The sequence below is a fragment of the Kogia breviceps genome, chromosome 14 (genome assembly GCF_026419965.1).
Source record: "Kogia breviceps isolate mKogBre1 chromosome 14, mKogBre1 haplotype 1, whole genome shotgun sequence".
NCBI classification, from domain to species: Eukaryota; Metazoa; Chordata; class Mammalia; order Artiodactyla; family Physeteridae; genus Kogia; species Kogia breviceps.
Window position 1 is genome coordinate 30,562,031 of NC_081323.1, and position 26,684 is coordinate 30,588,714.

Below are 26,684 nucleotides of genomic sequence, written 5' to 3' on the forward strand. Positions count from 1 at the left end.
CGTATTTGATAATCTTCACATGTAAAATTCAGGTAACTAACTGGGATATCAAATGTCTACCAGAACAGCCATTTTTAACTAAGTCTTCCACAATTACAGTGGCTCCACTTGAACTGCTGCCATTTTGTTTAAGAAATAAACTATATATACTGTGTACTACTTGGTATAAAAATCTCATGTTAGACAAGTCCTTTTGTGCGGCTTTAGCAGACTCTGATGGTATTTGGCCTTAGAATGGGATGTATAGGATTTGATAGATTCCGAAGTGCTTCAGATTTAAGTATGTCATGTGGTTTCTAGCTGGCCTGTCAGAGAGGGCATTTTACAGCTTTGGATCTTTTGTGGTGTCCTTGACATCGTAGGATGTCTGTTAGCATGGTTGGGCATTGGGGAAATTAATGAACCCTCAGAAATTCAATATAAAAGTATCTGGCTCACTTGGTGGGGAAGTATCTGGGAAATTCAATATAAAAGTATCTAGGGAAGTGTGTCCACGGCTTTTGACAGATTTCCAAAGGAATTCATAGCACACAAAAAGATTAAAGATCAGTAAGGTCCGTCCAGGTGGACTTGTTCTGCTTACGTAGCCACCTCCCTTAAAAATAGCAAAATAGATAGTAGAATAGGAATACATCAATATTTGTTATTAAAATTGAACAGTTAGGTCAGAAATGTATAGTTTTTATTTAATGAGTTTTGATGTTTGCCTTTCATCTTGCAAATGTTCATTTATTCAGCAAATATTTCTTGTTTACCGTGTGCCAGGTAGTATTCTTAGTGTTACTGATACAACAAAAAATGAAACAAAACAGACGAAATTTCTGACCTCATGGAGCTAACATTCTTCCGGGGGAAATAGACAATCAACACAAAAACAAAGTGTAGTGTGCAGGGTGTTAGAGAGTGCTAAGTGCCATGAAGGAAACTAAAGCAGGGGAGGAAGTGTCTGGGGAGGTTGCAACCCTAGAAAAGGTGGCTGGAGAAGGCCTCGTTGACGGATGGCTTTGAGGAAAGACCTGAAGGATGTGAGGGAGTGAGCCATGCAGATGTGTGCGGAAAGAGCATTTCAGACGGAATAGCCCATGCGAAGGCTCTAGGGCAGGAGCATACACAGGATGTTTAGAACCGCGAGGAGCCAGGGGCCACTGTGGTGGGAGCAGGGGAAGCAAAGGGAAGCGAGTAGGAAAGAGGTCAGAAAGATGATGGGTCTGGTAGAGCCCTCTCTAAGTCATTACCAGGACTTCAGCTTTCAGTCTGCATCATTTAAGCATAAAAGTGACAAAGATCTGACGCATACTGTAAACCATCACTCTAGCTGCTGTATGGAGGTAAAGGCAGAAGCAGTGAGCCCAGTTTAGAGGCTCCTTTGCAATAATTCAGGGGAGCTAGCACGGTGGCAGTGAAGGTGAGAACAGGTGGCTGGATTCTGAACGTATGTTGAAGCAGGAACCAATGGGAGATGAAATCCTAGGTGTGAGAGAAGAAAAGGTGTCAAAAATGACTCTAAGGCATTTTTTCTGAGCAGATGAAAGACGGTCTGGTCTGAGCAGCTGTGATGAAAAGACTGGGAGGTGCAGGGCTGGGGGTGGGGTTCTGTTTTGGACACGTCAAGCTTGAGACGTGAGGGTGGGGGTGTTGAGTTGGGAGAGGCTCTGGATGGAGAGTCATGAGACGAGGGGAATCCTTCTGTGAGCGCAGGGAAGTGGGGAGGTCCAAGTATCGGGCCGGGAGGGGCGCCAGCGTTACAGGGACAGTGTGGGGGCTGAGAGGCTGTTGAGTGAAGGCAGCAGCAGGAGTGAAAGAACCAGGTGAGTGTGGTGTCCTGGCAGCCCAGTGCAGAGGGTACCATTCCAGAAGGAGGAGTCGCGGTCAGATAGGAGACATTTCCTTAACGACAGGGGCAAAGCTTCATCAGAGAAGTGGGTGGTGTTCATGTGTTAGGAGGTTTTCAGGAGTAGGTCCCCGTGTATCCAGCATTCAGCCCCTCCTGCAGAAAGCACAAAGCTCACATCTCCTTAGGTGTCCTGTTGCGGGGGGCAGTACTCCTTGGAGGGGTGGAAGTGCTGCGAGTAGGGTGACAGTCAGTATAGTACCTGCCGTGGTCACCTTAGCTGTCGTTTCAGTGCCTGGACATTCAACAGAAATGCAGGCCTGGGAGGAGTGCTTTCTTGGGAAAAGGGGGCCTTTGAATGGCTCACTTGGTGGGGAGCAAGGTCAACCCTAAATCCTGTCTAGTTGAAACCATGGCTACATTTTGAAAATGAGTGGAGGGAAGAATCAAGGCAGACTGGACACTTTCCTGTGAATTAAACTGGCCCAGAATAAGCAGTGTAGACATTGGAATTTTCTTCCTTCTTTCATTAGGTCGACTTGTTGCAATCTTGGTGGGTAGTGTTTGCATAGAGCCCCACTGCTCTCTTTACCCACTTGTGCCACACATGTGACAGGGTTAGAAACTGTCCAGCCCTTTTTAGGTAATAGAGGCCTGTTATTAAATTCTCGTGTTGATTTTTTAAAATTGTCATCTTCATTATTAACTATCTTCAGCTACAACTTTAAGAATTGTTTTCTTACTTATGTGTATCTTCTCCATTATTGGCAGCCTGTTCACTCCAGGGAAAAACCAAGGGTCCTTCTCATGACTCTTGCATTCTTTCCTGAAATGATGTTAAAAACTACCTGAAAAAAAAAATTGAGGAACATTTTAAATTGTATCTAAACTCAATTTAGAATGCTCTCTATCCATCTGCAGTTCTGATAAGCAGCACTTTGAACATATAGTCCATTGCCTGGTTTAATTATGTACCTAGGTTTCTGGGGTCTTCCTTTAAAACTTTAATTGTTTCCCGAATCATTCCTGGTAATGTTTAACTCTTACATTTTTGTGTAATTATTTGACAGAATATGTGGATTTTATACTTTTAGGACAGTTTTAGAAGACGACAGAAAGAAAAAAGAAAGAGAATGAAGGTGAGTTTTAGCTAATATCATAAGACTGGCAGTGGTATCAGTTTACGATTTGGGAGGAAGATGTTCATTACAATAGCTGTTTATTCCTTACCGGCTGGGAGTTGGTTAGGGATGTGGCGCCCACCCAGCTGCCTTCCTGCCTGGTATTGATTTTAAAGAAGTCCTTTCTAAGCTCTCTGGAGTCTGAAGGGAAACACTTGATGGGCAGGAGGGGGCAGGTTGCATTTAGCTGTTTAAGAGGTTTTTTTTTTTTTTTTACAATAATCAGATACTGTTTTTGTAATAAAAGCAGTCAACCCTTTGTTTCCTCTTACAAGTCACTATACTCTGTCTATATCTTTGTCAGGTTAATCTTCCTAGAACAGGATACCCATAGCTTTGTTGTTTCTGTGCTCGGAAATCACCAGTGACTCCTTAGTCCCCTCAGAATCCAATTCTCTCTCAGTCTGCCTTGCAGAACACACCATGGTCTGGTTGAATTCCAGCCGCCAGCTCTTCCCCTGCTGTCCTCTAAATACACCATGTCGCTCCTGACCCAGAGCCTTGCTCCCCTTTGGCTCCTCCAGAAGGTTCCTACTCCAAGCCCCGCACACCTTGCCTTCTCCACGGCCTCCCTTGCTGCCTCTGCTTGTGGTCGAGGTTGAGCAGTCCTTTCCTTTATCTCTGGTGAATCTTGTCTTCCTTCCTGGATTTTAAATTCATGGAGTTGAGGGACTGCCTCTTATTATCATATTTTATTGGATTTGAGCAATTTCAGGAACCTAGAAAGGAGAAGAGTAATTTATTGTTGCAGGTAGTTGCAAACCACTTAGATTGGGAGGAGCATATTTGGTTTCTACTTTATTTATTTTCCTTTTCTAAAATTAATTTTAAAAAATTGAGGTATATTTGATGTATAATATTATATAATCAGGTAATTAGAGTATATTATGTACCGTATAGTATATATAATAGTGATTCACAGTTTTTAAAGGTTATATTCTATTTACAGTTGTAGTAAAATATTGGCCATATTCCCTGTGTTGTACAATATATCCTTGTAGCTTATTTATTTTATATATAATAGTCTGTACCATATATTATTATTTCCTTTCAGTCAATGTCTGTTTTTAAAACATCTGTTTTATCAGTCAGCCACAACTGTCACCTAGTATAGCTATAGTCATAGCTGTAATTAATTGGCAATAAAGAGTTAAATTCTAGCAAGGTGAAGGGTAAATAAAAGCTGTATTTCCTGAGTAGAAATCCAACTCCTTTGACTTTTTACCATTAAGGTAAATGTTATAGTTATTTATTACTTTTATTTGCCTAAAATTATGTCTTGAATGTATTCAGAAATTGTAAGTAAACGTAGTAGAACAGCCTCATGAGACTTGAATAGTTCCACAGGGCGGAACTGCAAGTGACAGGCATTCTCAAACTCCACGTGTATATACCAGAACAGTGAATTATATGTACTTTTAGAGCAGAGTTACTATTACAAATGGTTGTTTACAGGGTAAGTTACCGTTATATCAAAGTGTAGACGACCCTGTAATGTTAACAGAAATCCATTTCGTCTTTTAAGTGCTTACAGTGGGGACTCTTTCTGTTGCCCTCTTTTCTTCCTGTTATCTTAACTGTGTTGTGAGTTAATTTTAATTTCTACATTCATTTATTTCCATGTATGTTAGAGAGATCAACCATCTTTCTCTCCTGGTGGAATATTAACCCCTCATGCCCTTGGTTCAAGAAACTCAGCAGGATCTCAAGTAGCCCATAATCCGAGACAAGCAGCCTATGAAATGAGGATGCAGAATAACTCTGTAAGTGACTCATTTTTATGTAGCTTTGAAGGGTGGTGACTTATCAGATGCCCCTGTAGTTGTGTGTGAATTTGATCATTTAGCCTGGGGTTGTTTTGTTTTATAGTTTTTCTCAATTTCTTTTGCCTTGAGGGATATTTTTCTATTAAATTCTTTATCGATATGGAAATATCTAAATGATGTGAAAGGAAAGAAAATGCATGTAAATACAGATGGCTAAGTGGCTGCAGTGTCTGTAATGCATATGGGCCACAGTGCTTCCCTCTTCCCCCAGAGGTGCAGTGGTGATGGTGCTAGAAGCATGAGGGGACATCCAAATGTCTCACATCTCCGGCCTGAGAGATGAGGGAGGGTTTTGCTGCCTAATTCCCCTTTCCTTCCAGGGATCAGTTATGGGCATTTTGTAGAATGGTATTCCTCAGTCTGTTAAATACAGGTAACTCCTTACTGCCTAAGCTTCACTCTCCAACTCAGTCATAGAATAGATCCGACTTTGTGTTTTAAGGTAGCTCTCACTACCAAATTCAGAATGGATTTGCCTCATGGTATCCCTCCTTATTTGAACTTTGTAATACAAACTGTGTGAGCACATCATTTCAGCCAGCAAGGCTTTACTCTGTCCATTAGCTTCCTGTTGTATTGACAAAAGACCAAGAGCTCAGAGCACATGGCAAGACAGCAAGCAGGGGTGAGGGAATAGACCATGAACTAACACACACGTACAGCAGATAAAGCTATTGCTTATTTCAGGCTAATAGGCATGAGAGAGAGAGAGTTTTGTAAAGGGAGAAAAGATACTATGTAAACTTTTACTATGATAGATGCAAGGAAATTGCATAAGTTTGGATATTTAAGTTTTATTTTTCTGTTATCCTGTTGATGATAAAATCCCTTATTATAGGGCAGTCCTATATGTGGAATTTTTGCCATATCAAGAGACTGATTGAATTTATATTCCCATAAATTCACAATAAGAAGTTTTAGGACCTTAGATTTGGAATTTGAGAAATGAGGTTTTGCATCTCCCAAGAGAAGAAGCCTGCCTGTCTGTTGTGTTCTTTCTGTTCTGTTTGATTTTTGTTTTCTTTTTCTTTTTTTAATTTTTATTTTATACTGGAGTATAGTTGATTAACAGTGTTCTGGGACTTCCCTGGTGGCACAGTGGTTAAGAATCCGCCTACCGATGCAGTGGACACAGGTTCAAGCCCTGGTCCAGGAAGATCCCATATGCCACGGAGCAGCTAAGCCCGTGTGCCAGAACGGCTGAGCCTGTGCTCTAGAGCCCCCGAGCCACAACTACAGAGCCCACGTGCTGCAACTACTGAAGCCCGCGCACCTAGAGCCCGTGCTCCACAACCAGAGAAGCCACCGCAATGAAAAGCCCGCGCACCGCAACAAAGAGTGGCCCCCGCTCGATGCAACCAGAGAAAACCCGCATGCAGCAACAAATACCCAATGCAGCCAAAATAAATTAATTAAAAAACAAAAAAGAAAACAAAACAAAAATACCAATGTTCTGTTAGTTTCAGGTGTATAGCAAAATGACTCACTTATATATAGTTGGCCAAAAAGTTTCTTTGGTTTTTAAGTAAAAATAAAAGCACATTTTAAATTTTCACCAAGAACTGTATTGAGCGACATATTCACCGTTTCGTTCCACTACTTTCTGCCATTTTTCAGGCAACTTTATAATTCCATCTTCCCAAAACTTTTTATCTTTTTGAGCAAAGAACTGTTTCAGGTGCCTTTTATAGCCTTCTGGGGAATTGAAATTTTTTCCATTAAGAGAATTTTGTAAAGACCAAAATAAATGGAAATCCACAGGTGTAATGTCTGGTGAAGAGAGCGGATGACTCAGAACTTCCCAGCCAAGTTGTAATAGTTTTTGCCTGGTCATCAAAGAAACATGCGGTCTTGCGTTATCCTGATGGAAGATTATGCATTTTCTGTCTGTTTTCTGGACGCTTTTCATTGAGTGCTGCTTTCATTTGGTCTAATTGGGAGCAGTATATGTTGGAATTAATCATTTGATTTTCTGGAAGGAGCTCATAATAGAGGACTCCCTTCCAATCCCACCACATACACAACATCACCTTCTTTGGATGAAGACTGGCCTTTGGTGTGGTTGGTGGTGGTTCATTTCACTTGTGCCACAATCTCTTCTGTTCCACATTATTGTACAGTGTCCACTTTTCATCGCCCATCACGGTTTGTTTTAAAAACGGAACGTTTTCCTCACGTTTGAGTAGAGAATCACATGTGGAAATACAGTCAAGAAGGTTTTCTTCACTTAATTTATGTGGAACCCAAACATCAAAGTGATTCACGTAACCAAGCTGGTGCAAATGATTTTCAATGCTTGATTTGGATATTTTGAGTATGTCGGCTATCTCCCATGTGGGATAACATTGATTGTTCTCAATTAATGTCTCGATTTGATTGCTAACAACTTCAACTGGTCTACCCGACTGTGGGGCATCATCCAGTGAGAAATCTCCAGCATGAAACTTCACAGACCGCTTTGGACACATTCGATCAGTCACGGCACCTTCTCCATACACTGCACAAATCTTTTTTTGCGTTTCAGTTGCGTTTTTACCTTTCTTGAAATAATAAAGCGTAATATGCCAAAAATGTTACTTTTTTCTTCCATCTTCAATATTAAAATGGCTACACAAAAATTCACCGATCTTGATTTTTTAAAAAAATGCACACTGATGTGACAACTGTCACAGTACAATCTAAGAAAATTGTTTCGGAGTTCACTGGTGGTCCAGTGGTTAAGAATCTGCTTGCCAGTGCAGGGGACACGGGTTCGATCCCTGGTCCAGGAAGATCCCACATGCTGCGGGGCAGCTAAGCCTGTGCGCCACAACTACTGATCCCACGCTCTAGAGCCCACAAGGTGCAACTACTGAGCTCACGTGCCACAACTGTTGAAGACCACATGCTCTAGGGCCCGCGTGCTGCAACTACTGAAGCCCGCGTGCCTGGAGCCTGTGCTCCGCAACGAGAAGCCACTGCAATGAGAAGCGCATGCACCACAAAGAAGCGTAGCCCCTGCTCACCTCAACTAGAGAAAGCTGCGTGCAGCAACAAAGACCCAATGTAGCCAAAAACAAGAAAAGAAAATTGTTTCAAATGAAGTTAAAGACAACTAAGCTCTACTAGAGCCATCTTAATGGAAAAAGATCAACAAATGTTTTGGCCAAACGTATACATGTACATGTATCTATTCTTTTTGATATTTTTTTTCTTATACAGAGATGTGGAGGGTCAGTGAAAGGAATTGCAGTGAGACACTTGATTAGAACAGAAAAAGCTGATGCCCATCATTTAAGATCATAGTGACTACAGTCCCCACAGAGTGGAACTGAAAGTGACTGGCATTCCCAAACACCATATTGATGATATGATAGAATGCTTTTTTCTTAATGTCAGGGAGGCAGTAGGTTTAAACTTTGTCACCTGTGATTGCCCTGAGAAGGATTGCAGTATTACAGTCAGGCTCCACAGAACCAGACCCACTGTTGATTAGTAACTCTCCCATGGGAGTGAGAGTGGGGAGGCTGGTGTTTACATTGCTTATTTGATCCTGTATTAATTCCTCTTAACACATTTATTTCTTTTGGAGTCTTTGCCAAGAGGGATTTTCATCTAGAATGTTCTGAATTTAAAGTAATCATGAAGCCATATTACCAGTTCATTTAAAGATGGCCTTTAAAGTTACGGATTTTTGCTCTTTTGGTGTGTTTTTGTTTATTGATTTTTTGAGCTGTTTGGGCATGTTAGTCTGCAGTTACTTGACCAGTGAATGTCTGCTGATGGTCAACATTGTCAGTGTTTTATCAGACGGCTTCTGTTTCTTCATAAATACGCGTTTTTAATCTTTGCATTCTGAAGTATGGTTTCATTGTATCTGCAGCCATTCTCAATTAACAGAATATGATTACAAAACAGCTTTTTAAAAAAAATTTTATGACTTGTTATGAATCTGGTATGTTTAGGAAGGAATCCTTTTGTTGGTAGAGGGAGAAGAGAAAAGAGCAGTGGGGCAGTTAGCATTAAAGAGCAGACACCCACCTTTCGTGTTTTCCTTGAAGGTATATTATTTTTGTTATCTAAAGATGGAATTTATACTTTGTCAATTTGGGAAAGTTTGCTTTTTACCCAACATCGTCTCATAATTTAATCCAAATGTATTAGCATGGGGTTTAAAAATAAAAGTGATGACTTAGTGAGTCAGGTGTGCTGTTGATCTTTCTCATGTGTTTCGTTTAATCCCTCAGTAATCTGTGAAGATAGAGAACAGTAGCATACCCATTTCAAGTTGAGGCTGAGAGGTTAAATAAATTGCCCAAGGCCGTACACCAAGAAAGTCTGGTTTGGTATTTCAGACTCAGGTGTGTCTGACTGAAAATACCCATCTCATTTTCCCAGTGCAACAGTGCCTTCCTGGATTTATTTTTTTACTGGGTTTTGTGAGGGGTTTTGGACAGTATTGGCCATAGAGTATCATGAGTAAAATTGATACTACACATTTTTAAAAGGAAAGTGTTATAAGCTCTATGTGAAATACAGTTTGGTTTGTTGTAACAAACTTTCTTAGCCTGTGGTATGAACTACCTTTATGGTAATTATAGTACAACAAAATAGCCTCCTGAGCTCTCAATTTTAAAAATTCAGTTTACTCAAAATACCTAATATATTATGAATAATAGAACAAAATCTTTACTATGAAAACCTTTTTTGCCACTTATGTTTTTGGTCATTTAACAAAACTAAAGTTGCAGAAGACTTTAATTTTTTAATTAAAATTAAAATACTGTAGGGTGTGCCTATCTTCATTGAGTTAAGTACAAAGGGAAGAGATAATACTGAATTTAAAGTGGTATCCAAGTCTTTGAAATACTAATAAGATGTGCATTTTTCTAAGATGACCAATAGATTTTTATTTGTACATTGAATTTTAAAATAGTGTAGGTAAAAGAATTTAACAGTTATCTGGCAGAGTCTTATTACTAAACTATTGCTTTCCAGAAGTGGTTATACTAGGTTGAACACATACCATTTAACTTCATTTTCACCAGCTTGACTATTTTATGTATTATTAATTCATTTATTTATCTTTTTCCCCCTTTACCATTTTGCTGTTTGATTGGTGGAAAGTGATCGTGAATTAATAAGATCAGCGAATCACCAAAGAAAAGAAATACTTAAGTATTAATTTTTAAAATTTATAAAATTAAATTTTTCTTTTTTCTTCTGAAGAAGTTTTTACCCTAAGAATGTTCTTTTGAGTTTAAGCATAGGAAGCTTGGTACCATATTACTCTTTTTTGGGGAAGTGCAATAGGCCAGGATCAGTCTTTGTGTTTTCTAAATACGTTTACCAGTATCTATTTAACAGCCTTAAAAAATGTATTACCGTGAAGCATGGTGGTAGTAGCAGTTGGATGTAACTTCTTATGTGAAATGAATAATTAAGTCTTTTCTCTCTAATGTCATAATTGTCTGCAGAGTCCTTCAGTGTCTCCTAATGCGAGTTTCACTTCTGATGGCTCCCCATCTCCGAGAGGAGGAATTAAGCGAAAAGTGGAAGACAGTGACAGTGAACCTGAGCCCGAGGATAACGTCAGGTGAAGCCATTTTTTGGTAGCACTTCGTTAGCAAATTGCCAAAATAGAGGCGGTCTAATTAATGCTATTAGCTCAGAGCAGCAGTGCCTTCAGATGCTTGCCTGTGATCTTTTTATCCACCAGTAATTAATGTGGAGGGTTAGAATAGTCAGTAAATTCCAGTGAGATGTGTAAGCTATAGCTGTTAAACCTAAGTATCTAGATTAGTATGCAGGTTTTCGTCCTCCAAGCCACTTTTCCCTCTGAGAGCAGGCGCTAGATGGGCTAGGCATAAGGTGTTTAGCTCTGACTGTGTGATCTGAAGGTCACTGTGTGGAGATTACATTTTCAAGCTGCTTAACCCAGAAAGTTCAGTTACACTTGGATACTTGATATAGTTTGCTTTAATCTTCTTAGTTGAAAAGTTTCTTTCTCAAGATGAAATATGTAGAACTTATTTGGTTAAGAAATAAATATGTATATTTTTTAAAACCACAGACTTGTATATGCATAGTTATATTTCATGACAGAGAAGTTTCCCTGTAGCTGTATACTTAACATTTATTTTATTTTTTTAAATAAATAAATGTATTTACTTATATAATTTTGACTGCATTGGGTCTTCGCTGCTGCACGCGGGCTTTCTCTAGTTGCAGTGAGCCAGGGCTACTCTTCGTTGTGGTGTGCAGGCTTCTCGTTGAAGTGGCTTCTCCTTTTTGCAGAGCACGGGCTGTAGGCCCATGGGCTTCAGTAGTTGTGGCACACGGCCTTCAGTAGTTGTGGCTCGTGGGCTCTAGAGCTCAGGATCAGTAGTTGTGGCACACGGGCTTAGTTGCTCCATGGCGTGTGGGATCTTCCCGGACCAGGGCTCGAACCTGAGTCCCCTGCATTGGCAAGTGGATTCTTAACCACTGTGCCACCAGGGAAGTCCCATACTTAACATTTATAATGGGAAGCTTTGATTCTTTAATTTGTCCAGCAGTTGGAGATCATCATATAATAAGATTAACAGCCTCTCCTGTGATTAAATCTAGGTTTAAATCCTGGGCTCCAAGTGCAAAAGGCCAACAGTCTTAATAAATGTAACTCATTAAGAATTTAGCAAAAATGATATATTTCAAAGTTAAGCAAACAATGGTGGTCCATATCTCGTGCTTCTTATATAGGATGTGGATGGTGTGTTTATATTTATAATTAGAAATGTTCTTTGATGTTAGATTCTAATATCTGTGATAACTGGTCATCGAACATTTACCTGACCTGAGTTTTTATCCTCTGCTTCTATAACAATGGATTTCCTCTTAGAGTATCTTTTGTTTTACTATGAGATTATCATGATCAATACTAGCTTAATAGTAAACTTGATTTATTTAGTACTTTATTATTTAATTCAGATGCTGGGGATAATCAAGGTAGAAATGCTTCTCAAGAAATGCTTGGGGGCTTTCCTGGTGGCACAGTGGTTGGGAGTCCACCTGCTGATGCAGGGGACCACGGGTTCGTGCCCCGGGCCGGGAAGATCCCACATGGCGGCTGGGCCCGTGAGCCATGGCCACTGAGCCTGCGCGCCCGGAGCCTGCGCTTCACAACGGGAGAGGCTGCAACAGTGAGAGGCCCGCGTACCGCAAAAAAAAAAAAAAAAAAAAAAAAATGCTTGGGATTCTTAGCATTTATTTTGTTTATGTTTTCTGTAAAATGGTGATAATCCATATTATGGATAGAGGATGGTTCTCCTGATTGATGTTCTGTGAATCCTTTGTGTATGCGGGAAATTAAAATTGGTAATGTGTGCGGGTTTCCCCCCAGCATCCGAAAGTGGAGGGGGCCTATGAAACCTTTCAGAGCCGAAATGGTGTAAAGAAGCAGTTACCTTAGGTCACATCTTGCTGCACAGAATAAATGGAGATAAAGCCCAGATGCTCACAGACACAGCTCACAGCTCTGGCGGCAGATGCTAAGACGCTTGAGTGTGATTCCTGGGGAAGGGGCTGGCGGGGCCACTCCTGCCCCTGGGGTGCACGCTGAAAACAAAAGTGCTAAATGAGATTTCCACTTTCTGCCTTTTTTTTTTTTTTTAAGCGAAATCTCTGCATTTCTTTCGATTAGAGAAAACAGGTATTAATGGGGGTCTTTTTTAAAAGCAAAGTGGTGTAAAGTGAACTTTTGAAAAGCAGAGCATACCTGTATTCTGAAACATGACTGCAGTTAATTTGTAAGATCTGGCACATGGTAGAAAATGGCCTTACTGTAGAATCATCTTGATGTTCTTGATCTGTCCTGATTAAAAAAAATTTTTTTTGGCTTCTTTGTGTTCCTTCAAGAAAATGTTTTAATCTCTTGGAGAATGAGAAATGAGTACTTTGTGGTTCTTCACATTGTATTTTCAGTGATTAATGATAACTTAGTGAATTAATTGACCTGCTTCTAAGTTTTACCAGAACATACATACATACGTGTGTACATGTGCATGCGTGTCCTTACCTTCAGCTCTTAGCTCAAAGAGGCCCAAACATAGGGAGAGTAGGTTAGGTATACACATAATTTCTGCCTGGTTTCTAGATTATTCTTTTATAAATCACTTTTTACCTTTAAAAGAATTACCCATGCAAATCTTTTTTTTAAGTAATTTAATTGACTTTCTCTGTATAGTTTAAATATATTTTAACAAACTGAGGAACTTGAACTATATAAAAATATCTTCAGCAAATTTTAAAGTATAGTTTTAGGGACTTCCCTGGTGGCGCAGTGGTTAAGAATCCACCTGCCAATGCAGGGGACACGGGTTCAATCCCTGGTTTGGGAAGATCCCACATGCCGCGGAGCAGCTAATCCTGTGCACCACAACTACTGAGCCTGCGCTCTAGAGCCTGTGAGCCACAACTACTGAGCCCACGTGCCACAACTACAGAAGCCTGCGAGCTCTAGAGCCTGTGCTCCGCAACAAGAGAAGCTACCACAATGAGAAGCCTCATGTACCGCAACGAAGAGTAGCCCCCACTCGCCGCAACTAGAGAAAGCTCGCGCGCAGCACCGAAGACCCAATTCAGCCAAAAAGTTAATTAAAAAAAACAACAACATAGTTTTAGAATTATTCCGCAATCAAAAAGCATGTAAAACAGTATGAAAATTTGAGCAAACAAGTGTTCTGTATCTACTTTATTAGCATAAGTGATTATTCTTTTTTTAAATGTAGTTTTATAATGATCTTACTGGAATCATTGTTTGAGTTTTTGATGTTTAACTGTCTTTAAGTTGGTAATAAATCCTGTGAAAGTGGACTTTTTAGAAATAGTTAAATGAAACCGTGTTTGTTACCATTACTGTTTAACTCATTTACATTTCACCTGGACATTAAATATAAATTGATTTGGTGATAAACAGGTAGACAGTTACCATATTAATTCAGCATACACTGGCTTTGCCTGGTTTGTAGGTTATGGGAAGCTGGTTGGAAACAGCGGTACTACAAGAACAAATTTGATGTTGACGCAGCTGATGAGAAATTCCGACGTAAAGTTGTGCAGTCTTACGTTGAAGGACTCTGCTGGGTTCTTCGATATTATTACCAGGTACAGAGAGAATATTTTCCTCTAAACCTTTAGTTAGTCATTTTACGAACATAATTTCTATAATAATGTGTATTATTGAGCTATATTCTGAGTTTAAACCTAGACTTTTTTTAAAGCTTCCTATTTAGAAATTCATTACTTTGAATAATATTTGTTTCTAAAGCTACTTAGGTGTTAATATATAAACAAAGCTATTTTTTTGTTGTGTCAAAAGATTTCAACACCAGGGAGTATGGTTGAGTATACTTTGTCTTTCAAATGACTAAAGTGTAGTGGTTTTTAAATTGGAATTAAAAAAATAACTGAGAAACTGATAGTCACTAAATGACTGAACAAAGGACAAAGCCTGGAAAATACTAGTAAGAATTTGAAAGGAATTTGAATGATACCATTTCCTCTGTATATGGTAGTGACGTTACTTGAAGTGCTTTCTAATTGGAGTCATCTGTATCTGACTTAAAGCCTTTGATAATTGGGATGTCAGATTGATGAGGTTAGGTAGACATGGGGATTGTAACACAGTTAATATCTGGTTTTGTGCTCGGAGAGTGAAGCAAGTTCAATTTGGTGTGATCTGAAATTAGTAAGTAGAAAGTAATTTAATGTGCTGAGTATCAACTACAAAATATTTTAATTTCATGTTTTACTCCTACCAAGATTTTAATTCACCAGGCACAGAATCAAAACACATATCAGGAAGACTTCTTTTTTCTATGAGTATAATTTGTTTCCATTTTGATGGGCTTACTTAAATATTTTTATAATAAAGAGAAAGTTTTCACTGAAAATAGAGGGAATTGTAAGATGAAGCTTTTGCCTGTTTTACTCTCAATCACAGTGATGTCCCTTCCTCACCTGTAGCCTCAGTAAGTGTCAGCTGCAGCTGCTCTTCATTTTATTTGATGATGGCAGCTCTAAAGTTGAAAGAAATGCCACCAAACACATTATAAGGATAAAAATCTTCACCAAATTGTGTTTGTGAATATAAGGTTTGATATTAACTACTGATTATTAAAGGTGTTTTGCAGTATTTTTTAAATCAAGGGGCCATTGATATGAAGTAAAAAGTTCAGATTTAATCAAAATAACTTAGGACTCATGGAAAAACTTAATGCATGGAATATATACTAGAAGTCGTATTTTATAAACAATATATAGGTTAATAGTCTAATTTTTATTTCTTTTTTTCTGTGTATATCATTAACATAGATTTTTGGGTTTGCTGTTTTTAATGATTCCAGGGTTGTGCGTCATGGAAGTGGTATTATCCATTCCATTATGCACCGTTCGCTTCAGACTTTGAAGGTATTGCAGATATGGCTTCTGATTTTGAGAAGGGTACCAAACCGGTAAGCTTAACTATTTAGAGCCATAAAATTTATAGAATTTTGGCTTAGATAAAAATTGTGTGTTGTATGTTAAAGCTTTTTTTTCTTTTTTACAGTTTAAACCACTGGAACAACTTATGGGAGTTTTTCCAGCTGCAAGTGGTAACTTTCTACCTCCATCATGGCGGAAGCTCATGAGTGATCCCGTGAGTCTTTTAGTGTTTTGAGTGTGTGTTGGTAACTGGGTTTTTGTCGTACATTTTACCAACATTAGCCACAATTCGTTTTGCATCTCATAGTTAAAAGCGAAGTGCAGAAAAAAAAAAGTAAAAGTATTTGAGTTCCGTATATTTTTCACCACTTTATTTTTTTTCTGCTTTCCTTGGCCATCAGGACCCAACTTAGTAAAAAAAAAAAAAATCATTTGTGTTTGGAAGAAATTCTTAGACCAGTTTTTTTATTCTCAGCCTACCTGTAAGCCATTAATTTTTGGTTGTTCCAGCCTATGTGGTAGCTGCTAGAGCTAAGGCTGGCCCGCTTGAAATCCCCTCCCAGCTGGTTTTGTGGGCGAGGAGTGAGACCCAGCTGGGAGGTGGGGTTGTCAGTAAGCTCTTCACTCTACACTGGGTCCACAGCTGTCTGCTTTAAAATTCCTCTATAGGGCTTCCCTGGTGGCGCAGTGGTTGAGAGTCCGCCTGCCGATGCAGGGGTCACGGGTTCGTGCCCTGGTCCGGGAGGATCCCACATGCCGCGGAGCAGCTAGGCCCGTGAGCCATGGCCGCTGGGCCTGCGCGTCCGGAGCCTGTGCTCCGCAGCGGGAGAGGCCACAGCAGTGAGAGGCCCGCATACCGCAAAAAAAAAAAAAAATTAAAAAAAATTAAAAAAATAAAAAATAAAATAAAATTCCTCTATAATAATGCTCTTTTTTTTCATCTTTTAAAATATGATTGTTGAGGCTTCCCTGGTGGCACTGTGGTTAAGAATTCGCCTGCCAATGCAGGGGACATAGGTTCGAGCCCTGGTCCGGGAAGATCCCACATGCTGTGGAGCAACTAAGCCCGTGTGCCACAACTACCGAGCCTGTGCTCTAGAGCCCGTGCTCCGCAACACGAGGAGCCACCGCAATGAGTAGCCTGTGCACCGCAATGAAGAGTAGCCCCCGCTAGCCGCAACTAGAGAAAGCCCGTGTGCAGCAACGAAGACCCAACACAGCCAAAAATAAATATATTTTTTAAAAAAATGTATATAATAGTTAATTTTGTTTCACTAGACCTGCAATTTAAAGAATACCATTTTTGAAAGGAAAGGACGCTCATTTTCTTATCAGGCATGATAACGTGATCAAATGTTATATCAAATTCTTTGTAACAGAAATATGTGACTTCACTTTTTGAATCTTTACTTGTCTTCCTGGTATAGGATTCTAGTATAATTGACTTCTACCCAGAAGATTTTGCTGTTGATTTGAATGGGAAGAAGTATGCATGGCAAGGTAAAATTTGACATTATTCCTTTTCGTTAAAATAATTTTCTCTTGGTAAAACTGTGCACAAACATGATTTATGGGATGAAAGAATTTCTATATTTTGCCATCCAAACTGGGATTAGCAATGATTGATATTTTAATAGTCACACTATGGTAAACAATAAATGGGTTGAAATACATTAATCATATTTTTTAATCTCCTTTGTGATTAATTAATGGGACTTGCTCCTTTCAGTCACTGACGCCTTGTGAAGTTGCTGAGCAATGTAGAAACATGGGAGTGTCCATGTGGAGATTTACTTACACTCTGTGGAAACTTTTGAAAAATGAATTAGAAATTCAGTTTACATACTTAACACTAATCATACTTAAAGTTTATTTCTTATTTATCTGTATATTCTCATTCCATTCTGTTCACAGACTTTGTAGAAAGAATGGCAATAAAAATTAGTACTAAATGTAAGGTGATATTTCCCACTCAAAAAATGTTTGATGACGGTAATACACAAGAAAGCCTCTCACACAGTAAGCCAATTGTTGTTTCACACCAAAGTCCCTTTCAGCAAATCATTTTAACCTCTTCTTCCACCATATATTTTTCTAGAATGATAAGCATGTTTGGTAATACCATGCTTTCATTCTTTTTCCCTGATTATTCTCTGGGGTACAGAGACCAATAAAATAACTTCAAGAGAACTGTGGAGGGAAAGGGGAATAAATAATAATTTACCAACTGAAATAATTACTTTATGAGATTTTAGGGTTGACTTTTGATTTATGTAGTAACAGGAATTTCGTATTACTTTAACAGATTGATAGTGGGAAATGCAACCCGTTGATTGGGGCTGTGCAAGTGTTGTACTCTGTAAGCATATTGTGTTATAGGTAAAAAGATTGGGGTCTTAGGTTGCTTTTGAAGATGCTTTGTAGAGTAGTAACATAGAGGGAGAGGAGGCATAGGAGAACAGGAAGTAGTAAAGTAAAAATAAGTAAAGTTATTTATGTAAGTGTTTGTTAAATGAATAAATAAATATATAAACATGCAGATGACTTGCTGACTGTCATTGTAGTATAAATTGTGCAGAGGAAAAGTAAGGCAGTGCACATCAGTTAGTTTCTCCACACCCTTGCCAGTATTTATTTTGTTTTTTGATAATAGCCATCTGGATGGGTGTGAAGTGGTATCTCACTGTGGTTTTGATTTTTCATTTCCCTAATGATTAATTATGTTGATCATTTCTTTTTTCATGTGCTTATTAGCTATTTGTGTATCTTTTTTTGGAAAATTGTCTTTTCAGGTCCTTTGCCCATTTTTGAATTGGGGTTTTGTTGTTTTATTATATAGGTGTACTTTATATATTATTAATTTTGATGAAGTCCAATTTTTGTTGGACTGTTTTTGTTGTTGTTGCTTTTGCTTTTGGTGTCTAAGAAATCACTGCCAAATCCAGTGTCATGAAGCTTGCTCCCTATATTTTCTTCTAAGAGTTTTATAGTTCTGGCTCTTACATTTAGGACATACAGCCATTTTGAGTTAATTTTTGTATATGGTGTAATGTAAGGGTCCAACTTCATTCTTTTGCGTGTGGATATCCATTTTCCCACCACCGGTTGTTGGAGAGACTGCCCTTTCCCCACTGAGTGGTCTTGGCACCCTTGTTGAAAATCATTTGAGTGTGTATGAGGGTTTATTTCTGGGCTGTTTATTCCATTGGTCAGAATGTCTGTCTTATGCCAGCACCGTACTATTTTAATTACTGTAGCTTTGTAGGCAGTTTTGAAATCAGGAGATATGAGTCCTCCAACTTTATTTTTCTTTTTAAAGATTGTTTTGGCTGTCTGGGGTCCCTTAAGATTCCAGATGAATTTTAGCATGGGTTTAAACTCAGACCTTTAATATTTTTATATTTTATATAAATATTTTCATTTATTAGACTCTGTAGCAAAAACACACCTTTCTTGAGGTAAAATTTACTACTGTTAGGAGATGTAGTTTTTTCTCCATACATATCTTTAAATCTTATGGAAACTAATGATAATACTTAGTTAAGTTCTTGCCTAAGTTGAGTACATCTTAAAATGATAGATGATAAAATGTATCTGGGTATTTTTCCAACATTTATTGACTATGTGTACTTACAATTATTATATATAATAATATAGCATAGATATTTTGAATGCTATGTATTTTATATATGAACAGAGAATTTTAGTAATTTGATCAGAGTCACACAGTGTCAGAACTAAGATCTGAACCCAGAGTCTGACCACTGTTGTGTGTTTAACTAAATATTACCACCATTTGGGCTGCCTCTGGGCTGTTGAGAGGTTTAAATGAACCAAAGCATGTAACATAGGAAATAGGTGCTCAGAAAACAGTAGCTGCTGCTGCTGTCATTTTTACTATCAGCTCATTCCTCAAGCACTACCACTGTCACACCTGGGTGTAAGGCGTTCCTTCCTCCCTTGGCCATTAGGGCTCGTTTGTTACTTGTTAACCATATTGCTGTCATTAGCACTGCAAGTTGCTTACTGTTTGGAATTAGCTTCTGGAGTTGATATTGCAGGAAAGTCTTTCTGATAATTTTTTAGATCCTAAATCTAGTAGGTAGAAAACGAAAGCTAGATAATGTTGTAGTTTTTCATGTTATAATTTTTGTTAAGTGAATGACTAATTACCACTTGAACAACTTTCTAGGTTTTTTCCATCTAAGTGTTTACCAGATTTTTAGGCCCCATAAAATTCACACTAGAAGTTAGTATTCCCCTTAACTAGGTATTCTCCTTACTTGTAGTACAATTGAAGATGTTTCCTAACTTTGAAAATATGGTAGCTAAATAATTAATGACAACTTTGGAAACCTTTCATTTCTCATCATTTTAAAGGGAAAAAATCACAAATACAGCAGTTTTGAGTGGCAGTAGTTTCAAAATTATTTAGCTTTATTTAACATTTCTCTTTGCTATTTATCTTAAAATTTTTATTGGCCAAAATACTATTTGTACTGTATACAGCAGCACTTATTATGCTTCAATAACTTCGTATATTTTTCTAGTAATAGATATTGTATTACTGGTGTGTTTCTTTGAAGATTATGCACATGGGTCCAGATAAAGCAATGATCTCAATTCTAGCACACTCCAGGGGACAGTTTTCAGCCTGAAAATAATCATCTATTCTACCCGCCCCTAAAGTTAATTTAAGCAAACAAGTGTCTAAAATTTTTTGTGTATGTAAGTTAATTATTAGGTCTTAAAATATAACAGAATATTATGCAATTTTAGAGCTGCAAGAGTCATTTCAAGTATTCTAGTTAAACAGAACTTCTGAGTATTTTTGTTGAATGATCTCTGTACAAAAGAAGAAACCAAGGTCCTAAAAAGATGAAAGGATGAACCCAAGCCTTTGGGAGATTGACTGGTTTGCCTGAGGGCATCTAGTAAGGAGGGCGAGAACAGAGAGAGGCTGGTGTCTAGGTGGCCACTTGTTCATTTAATTTAAAAACTTTATTATCACAGAGTTTAAGATCAAACATGGTTTTCCATATGAGCCATTTTAAGGGTGGGAAATTTGGAATTTTTTCTCCTACATTTGAATTTTCGCTAAAGATTAGAGTTCAGTTCCCAAATATTTTTATATTAGCAGGGAGATTCTAGTAGAAATGTTCATTTGGACCAGTTGGAATTTAGGTGACCCTAATAGCTGGGCGGTTGGTGTGCGTTTATGTCCCCAGGTGTGGCTCTGTTGCCGTTCGTGGATGAGCGAAGACTGCGAGCTGCCCTGGAAGAGGTGTACCCGGACCTCACCCCCGAAGAGAGTAAGGCCAACACCCCACTCAGGCAGCATTGAGTCTGTGGGACACAGACTTCACGTTTCCTTATAAAATTAGATCTTGTTTTTCATTTGTGAATTTTTCACAAAGGGAGCAGAAATCATTGATTTTACTTCTTTGTAACAAAAGTTAAATTTGTTTCTTAAAATTTATTATCTGTAAATTGAACAGTAATTAAATGAAACTTTTAAGTTATAAGTATTAGATTTCCTCCATCTCCCTTCTTCACTTCCTCCTCCCCTACCCCCCAAATAACAATAACTTTGCTTGAAGGGTAAGTTGAGTCAAAAGCATTTGCTCTCAGAGTGTTAACTTGAAATGTTATTTTTCACAAAAAGTGGGATTTTGTCATTAATACTGACAGTTAAAATATTGGGAGATTGCAAGGCTGGGCTCAATTGGAAAATTTATTTAATGCCAGTGTAACAAACCTATAGAAATAATATCTCCATCAGCCATTCTTAGGATAATTTTTGTTCTCAGATGATACAATTTGTGTTTCCTCAGGGAATGTTTATTTCTTATAATAAGAAATTGAGTTCTGTATAAATAAGAAAACTCTGACCCTTATCTTGCAATCCCATAATAATTCAGGTATATTTTAGTAATTTTTTTTTTGATAGTCATTGATTTTTGAAGCCTTATTGTCGAAAAGGTTTTTTTCTTCTGCAGAGACATATCACCTCTTTAGACCTATTATTGTTAAATTATTTTTCACAAACTTGTTTTTAAAATTTAGATGTATTTTTTTTTTTTTTTTTTTTGCGGTATGCGGGCCTCTCACTGTTGTGGCCTCTCCCGTTGCGGAGCACAGGCTCCGGACGCGCAGGCCCAGCGGCCATGGCTCACGGGCTTAGTCGCTCCGCGGCATGTGGGATCTTCCCGGACCAGGGCACGAACCCGTGTCTCCTGCATCGCCAGGCGGACTCTCAACCACTGCGCCACCAGGGAAGCCCTAGATGTATCTTTTAATTTTGTTGTCATAAAAATTGGTCTTGCAGATATAATTGTTTGATCTTTATTCTTTTCCTACTTTCCCCCCAGCTAGAAGAAACAGTCTTGGAGGCGATGTCTTATTTGTGGGGAAACATCACCCACTGCACGACTTCCTTTTAGAGCTGTACAAGACAGGTTCCACAGAGGTACGGTCTCCCTTCCATCATGAAGTGTTTTTAAACAGTATATTTATTTGGTTAATTAATCAGGAATACCTAGTTAATTAATCAGGAATACCTTTTTTAAATTTGGTAAAATATAAACATGATTTACCATTTTAAGCATTTTTAAGTGTATAATTCTGTGGCATTAAGACCATCTGCAAAGTTGTGCAACTACCACCAACTGTCCGTTTCCAGAACTTCTTCATCTTCCCAGTCAGAAACTCTGTACCCATTAAACAACATGAAACACTGCCTCTCCATCCTCCCCTCCTCCCAGCCTCTGGTAACGTCTCTTCTTTCTGACTCTGTGAATTTGCCTAATCTTGATACCTCACATAAGTCGCATCATATAGTAGTATTTGTCCTCTTGTATCTGGCTCACTTCACTTAGCATTTTTCAAGGTTCAGCCATCTTGTGTCAGAATTTCCTTCCTTTTATGGTTGAATAATATTCCATTGTGTGTATACACTACATTTTGTTTATCCACTCATCTGTTGATGGGAACTTCAGTGGTTTCCACCTTTTAGCTGTTAGGAATGTTATTCCTGTGAACGCTGACGAACAAGCATATGTTTTAGTCCCTGCTTTCCATTCTTTTGGGTGTATAATCAGGGCTGTGTTTTTCCACAGTCAGTGGATGTACCACCTGAACTATGTCATGGGATTCAAGGAAAGTTTTCTTTGGATGAAGAAGCCATTCTTCCAGATCAGTAAGCATTCATTGTATATAATTGAAACGATTGGGAAGATGTATAGTTAGCATTTTTACTTTGTTGCCTAAATGTTTCATTTTCTAGTAATAATGAGAAAGTAGTGAGAAAACAAAACAACAACAGAATACCCCTGGACTAAAAAAAGACTTGGGGTCAAAGCCCAGCTCTTGGGGCAATCTGCAAGATCAGAATTATTTTCATAATAATACTAAGGTGTTATGATGCTGTTTGCCTTTCTCACTCTTTTCCTCCCTTTGAGCGTATGGTGGAGTTTTCCAGAGGCTAAATGTAGTGTGATATCTCAAGAGATTGAATCAGAAGCAGATAACAGAATCCAGCTATTAAGATAGATACTAAGCCATGTATTAAAGAAAGTTAAAACAGTAACATTCCTCTCATTTGTTTTTGTTTTGCTTTGTAAAATATAGTGGTTTTTTTCATAAAAATGTTATATAAATTAATGGTAGGTTTATTACTAAATTATCTTATTAGGTTTTCAATAATAGGTTTATTAGTATTATCTTTAAATTAGTGTTTAAAAATTTTCTTAGTTTTAATTTTTAATAGGTAAATATTGACAGATATAACCAACATAATAAACAAAAGTTATTTGGGGTCCTCAATTGTTGAGAGTATAAAGAAGGGGCTCTGAGATCAGAGTTTGAGAACTGCTGCTCAAGGGTATATAGATCGAGGACTAGAATTGCAGGTCATAAAATATGTGTATCTTCATCTTTTCTAGATAGTATCAGGGGGTTTTCCAAAGTGATTACACTATTTTATAATCTGTATCAGTTTGTGAGAGATCCCATTGCTCTATGTTCTTGTAAACTCTTGGGATTGTCACGACCTTAATTTTTGTCAATTTGGTGTATGCTTGTTCTTAACTATTTGGTTTTCCTCATTTATGAAATACCTGTTCTGTTTTTCTGTTATCTGTCCCCCCACTTCCCCCTTGTTGGTTTGTAGGTATTCTTTACAAATTCTGATAAAAGCCCGTTGCCCATAATTGTTTTCTGTTAGTGAGATTATAAGCAAGGAAGACAAAGCCCTTTTTAAAAGATATATACAATTATATTGTTTTGCTGATGCAGTTTAATGATTCCTCAGAAACATAGCAACATCTTGCTTCCACTATCCAAAAGGTTACAATTCACAAATATATGGTTCTTCTCTTGTTTCTTTTTAGTATAGTGTGTTCTCCTGTTCCCATGTTAAGGGATCTGACACAAAACGCTGCGATCAGGTATGTTTCCCCAAACTGCTGACATTTGCCCAGAATGCAGCTCTGAACTTGCAGATAAGTTTAAGAAGACTGGTTCACTGGGAAATGGTAGCTGTTATTCCAGCAGTGCTTTGAGATCGGAGAGTCCCTGTGTTGCAGACCTCCGAGTAGAGCCTCTTGACTTTAAATTATGTATATTGTTAAGGTTACTGATTTAACAAGCTTGCTTCTCTGCTTTCTGGTTTCCCCTAACAACCTCTAATTCTTCCTGGATTAGAAAAGTGGGAGGTAGAAAGTAGGAGTTTCCAGGAGTAGTTTGCTGTGTATGTGCAAACAGACTTCTTCACCCCAGAGGCCCACACAGCTTCACCATATTGTAAGACTATTTATTACATTTATAGTCGTGGCCCTGCGGAGTTTAAAAACAAAACTGTTAATATACTTTATTTTGGTTAAGATGAGATAGAGTGAATTTGTGGCATTTTTTTATCAACATTTATAAACAAGGGGCTAATTTCTACTATCTGGAAAACTTACACTTCGTTTCTTCAATGGTGATAGCATTTTTTACTGAGTATGTAAAATATAATATAGCTATTTAGATAAAAAATCAACAAACTTACTACTCATTTATGTAACTGTTGTATGTAATTACTAATCTTGATGGCAGGGTTTATGTTGTTGTTTTCTTCAGTCTTTAGATGAGAGTAGGGCAAATATTCTAGTAATTCAAGGATTTTGTAAAAGCTGTTCCTGAATACTCCTTTCCCACACATTATTATTTCTCTCATTCTCAGGGAATATTTTGGATTTTACTTAGATTTCTCATTGTGACATATAAGTATGTTTATTTTCCTGTCTTTCATGGATTTAGATAGCAACTGCCATTCTAGAAAGGCTTTTACTTAAAGAAAACCGTTGTGAATTTGGAAAATCTTCCTAAATTAGTTGCCTTTATTTATCTCTACCCACAATTTTTGTTTATCTTTGCACATAATTTGTCCTGGCTCTTTGTCTGTGGGCTCTTTTGTTAAGGGTGGGATTCAGAACCGTAAGCCAAGCTGCTGTGCCCACCACAAACAGTCTGGCTGAAGCAGAGCCAGTGTGGACTCTGTGTATTAACCCCTGGGGTCTTTGGCTCCCAGCCGAGCTTCAGGCCAGTTACTCCCACCTGTCCTCTCTGTTTGCTGTGCTCCTCAATTTCTCAACATGTTCTCAAGGGTCTTCCTTCACAGCCCTCTAAAAATAGTTATTTCTTCTTAACTATCTAATTAGGATAGAGACTTGCCCAAAGGAAGAGTTACAAACTTGACAGATCCTGGAGTTTTTGTTTGTATGGTGATATGGTGGTGGTGATTTCTGAGTCTGAAATGGCCTTTGATGTTGTTTGGTATCCACTATTTTCACAAGATTTATTAATTTATAAAAGAAATCTCAGATTCAGCTGTATATTCAGGTATATATTGAATATAACTTCATAATAAAATTGACTTAATTGAGTTGATTTCCTAGAGATTCGTGAAAGACCAAAGTGTTAACTCTTACCGTATGAGGTGATTTTCAGTGTTTTCTCTGAGGGGTCATGTTGAGGCTGAGATGCAGTTTACTGTAGTTTTGCGTGTGTTTGTTTCAGGGTTTCTTGTGTATCCTAGTGGGTTTTTTTTGCTTTATAAACAAAAAATCTGAAAAGGTAGCCTCCAGAGTGAACTGCCAGTTATTTTTGTCTGTTTTGACTCTTGATATTTTCCCCCTTCTCTGTTTGCATGCATCTGGTATTGCATTCCATGTTTGAGAAGTTGTTTCCTCACAATGACTTTAGGTAGGTTCTTCCCATCGTGTTAGGTCTGATCTGTAGTATTGAGAAAGTATATTTTAGAAGTTATTGAAGTATCTTAAGTTCATAGAAGGATTCTTAGAGAATACAATCAGCTGTTCGCTAGGATTTTTTTTTTCCAATTCTGATTCCATAAATCGTTCAACATAGTAACAGTTTAACTTTGAACAGGACTGAGCTATCTCCCTGAATTTTCCTCATTCTGCTCTTCCTCCACCATTGTAATTTGCTTAGCATAATTCTTTGTCAAATTTAAATATATAAAACCTGTATGTGATTTTTAAATTACAAAAAGGTTATCTTCCTGGTGTAGCAGCACAATTTTCTATCCATCTGGGGGAGTAGATGCACACACACCCCCTTGGTCTCACCTCGGACTCTGTGTCCACACTGGCTGCTTTGTTCTGCGTCCCTCACACACCTCCTTTCCCATTTCTCCGTTCTGTCCCTTGACCTCCTGTTCCCCCAGATGCCCAGACTTAGGAGCTTTGGCTTCGCACTTTACACGACTCCTTGTACCTATACCTTGTACCTATACCACTGCTCTGGAATATTTTTTTCTTCCCCATTATTTTTCATATCTGGCTTTTCCCAGTGAGCCTGTTCTGTACTCTCTCCTCCTGGATTACCGTAGTGCTCTCCTAGCTGATTTTATTTTATGCCACCTTCCTTCCCACTGAATCTGTTGTCTCATCTCTCTTAAACACTGCCACCCCTCGGCGATCTTTGGTTCCTGCCATAATTTGGTGGAGCCGTGCTCTGTGCCTGAGTCCCCACAGCTCCTCAGGGACGCCTCCTCCTTGCTCTCCAGGCTGGTCCCTTCTGTGTCCCACTCATCTCTGTGCCTTTCTCCCAGTGCTTGGAATGCTCTTCCCTTTGCCTACCCTTCATTGCTTTTCTTCTCTTCTCAAAGGTAATCTGGTTTATGTAATCTTTAGAGATGTTTTCATTAGTAGCATTGTCAGATTTCTGTTTTTCTCTCATGGCACCTGGCATCCTTCTAAACCCATGTAAAAGCTTGGCTGTTCATAGTGTTGGAACCCGTGTTTGCCAGAGTCTTCTAAGAGCCCAGACTTACTTCTTCAGAGGACTGCTTCTCAAACGTTCTGTGTTCACTTTTGGCTGGATCAGGCAAGGGATAGA

At 38.4% G+C, this 26,684-nt stretch overlaps 1 protein-coding gene across 2 annotated transcripts in view; it reads left to right on the plus strand.

Annotated features, from left to right (window-relative positions):
* The window catches only part of XRN2 (5'-3' exoribonuclease 2), a 78,783-nt gene that overhangs the window by 26,546 nt on the left and 25,553 nt on the right, over positions 1 to 26,684 (plus strand). For both annotated transcript variants that reach the window (XM_067013469.1, XM_059036308.2), the window contains 11 exons: positions 2,926 to 2,970; positions 4,644 to 4,775; positions 10,295 to 10,413; positions 13,826 to 13,961; positions 15,203 to 15,310; positions 15,406 to 15,495; positions 16,709 to 16,781; positions 20,510 to 20,593; positions 21,653 to 21,750; positions 22,400 to 22,479; positions 23,672 to 23,728. In XM_067013469.1, the coding sequence (XP_066869570.1) occupies positions 2,926 to 2,970; positions 4,644 to 4,775; positions 10,295 to 10,413; positions 13,826 to 13,961; positions 15,203 to 15,310; positions 15,406 to 15,495; positions 16,709 to 16,781; positions 20,510 to 20,593; positions 21,653 to 21,750; positions 22,400 to 22,479; positions 23,672 to 23,728 (1,022 nt within the window). The remainder of the gene's footprint in view (positions 1 to 2,925; positions 2,971 to 4,643; positions 4,776 to 10,294; positions 10,414 to 13,825; positions 13,962 to 15,202; positions 15,311 to 15,405; positions 15,496 to 16,708; positions 16,782 to 20,509; positions 20,594 to 21,652; positions 21,751 to 22,399; positions 22,480 to 23,671; positions 23,729 to 26,684) is intronic.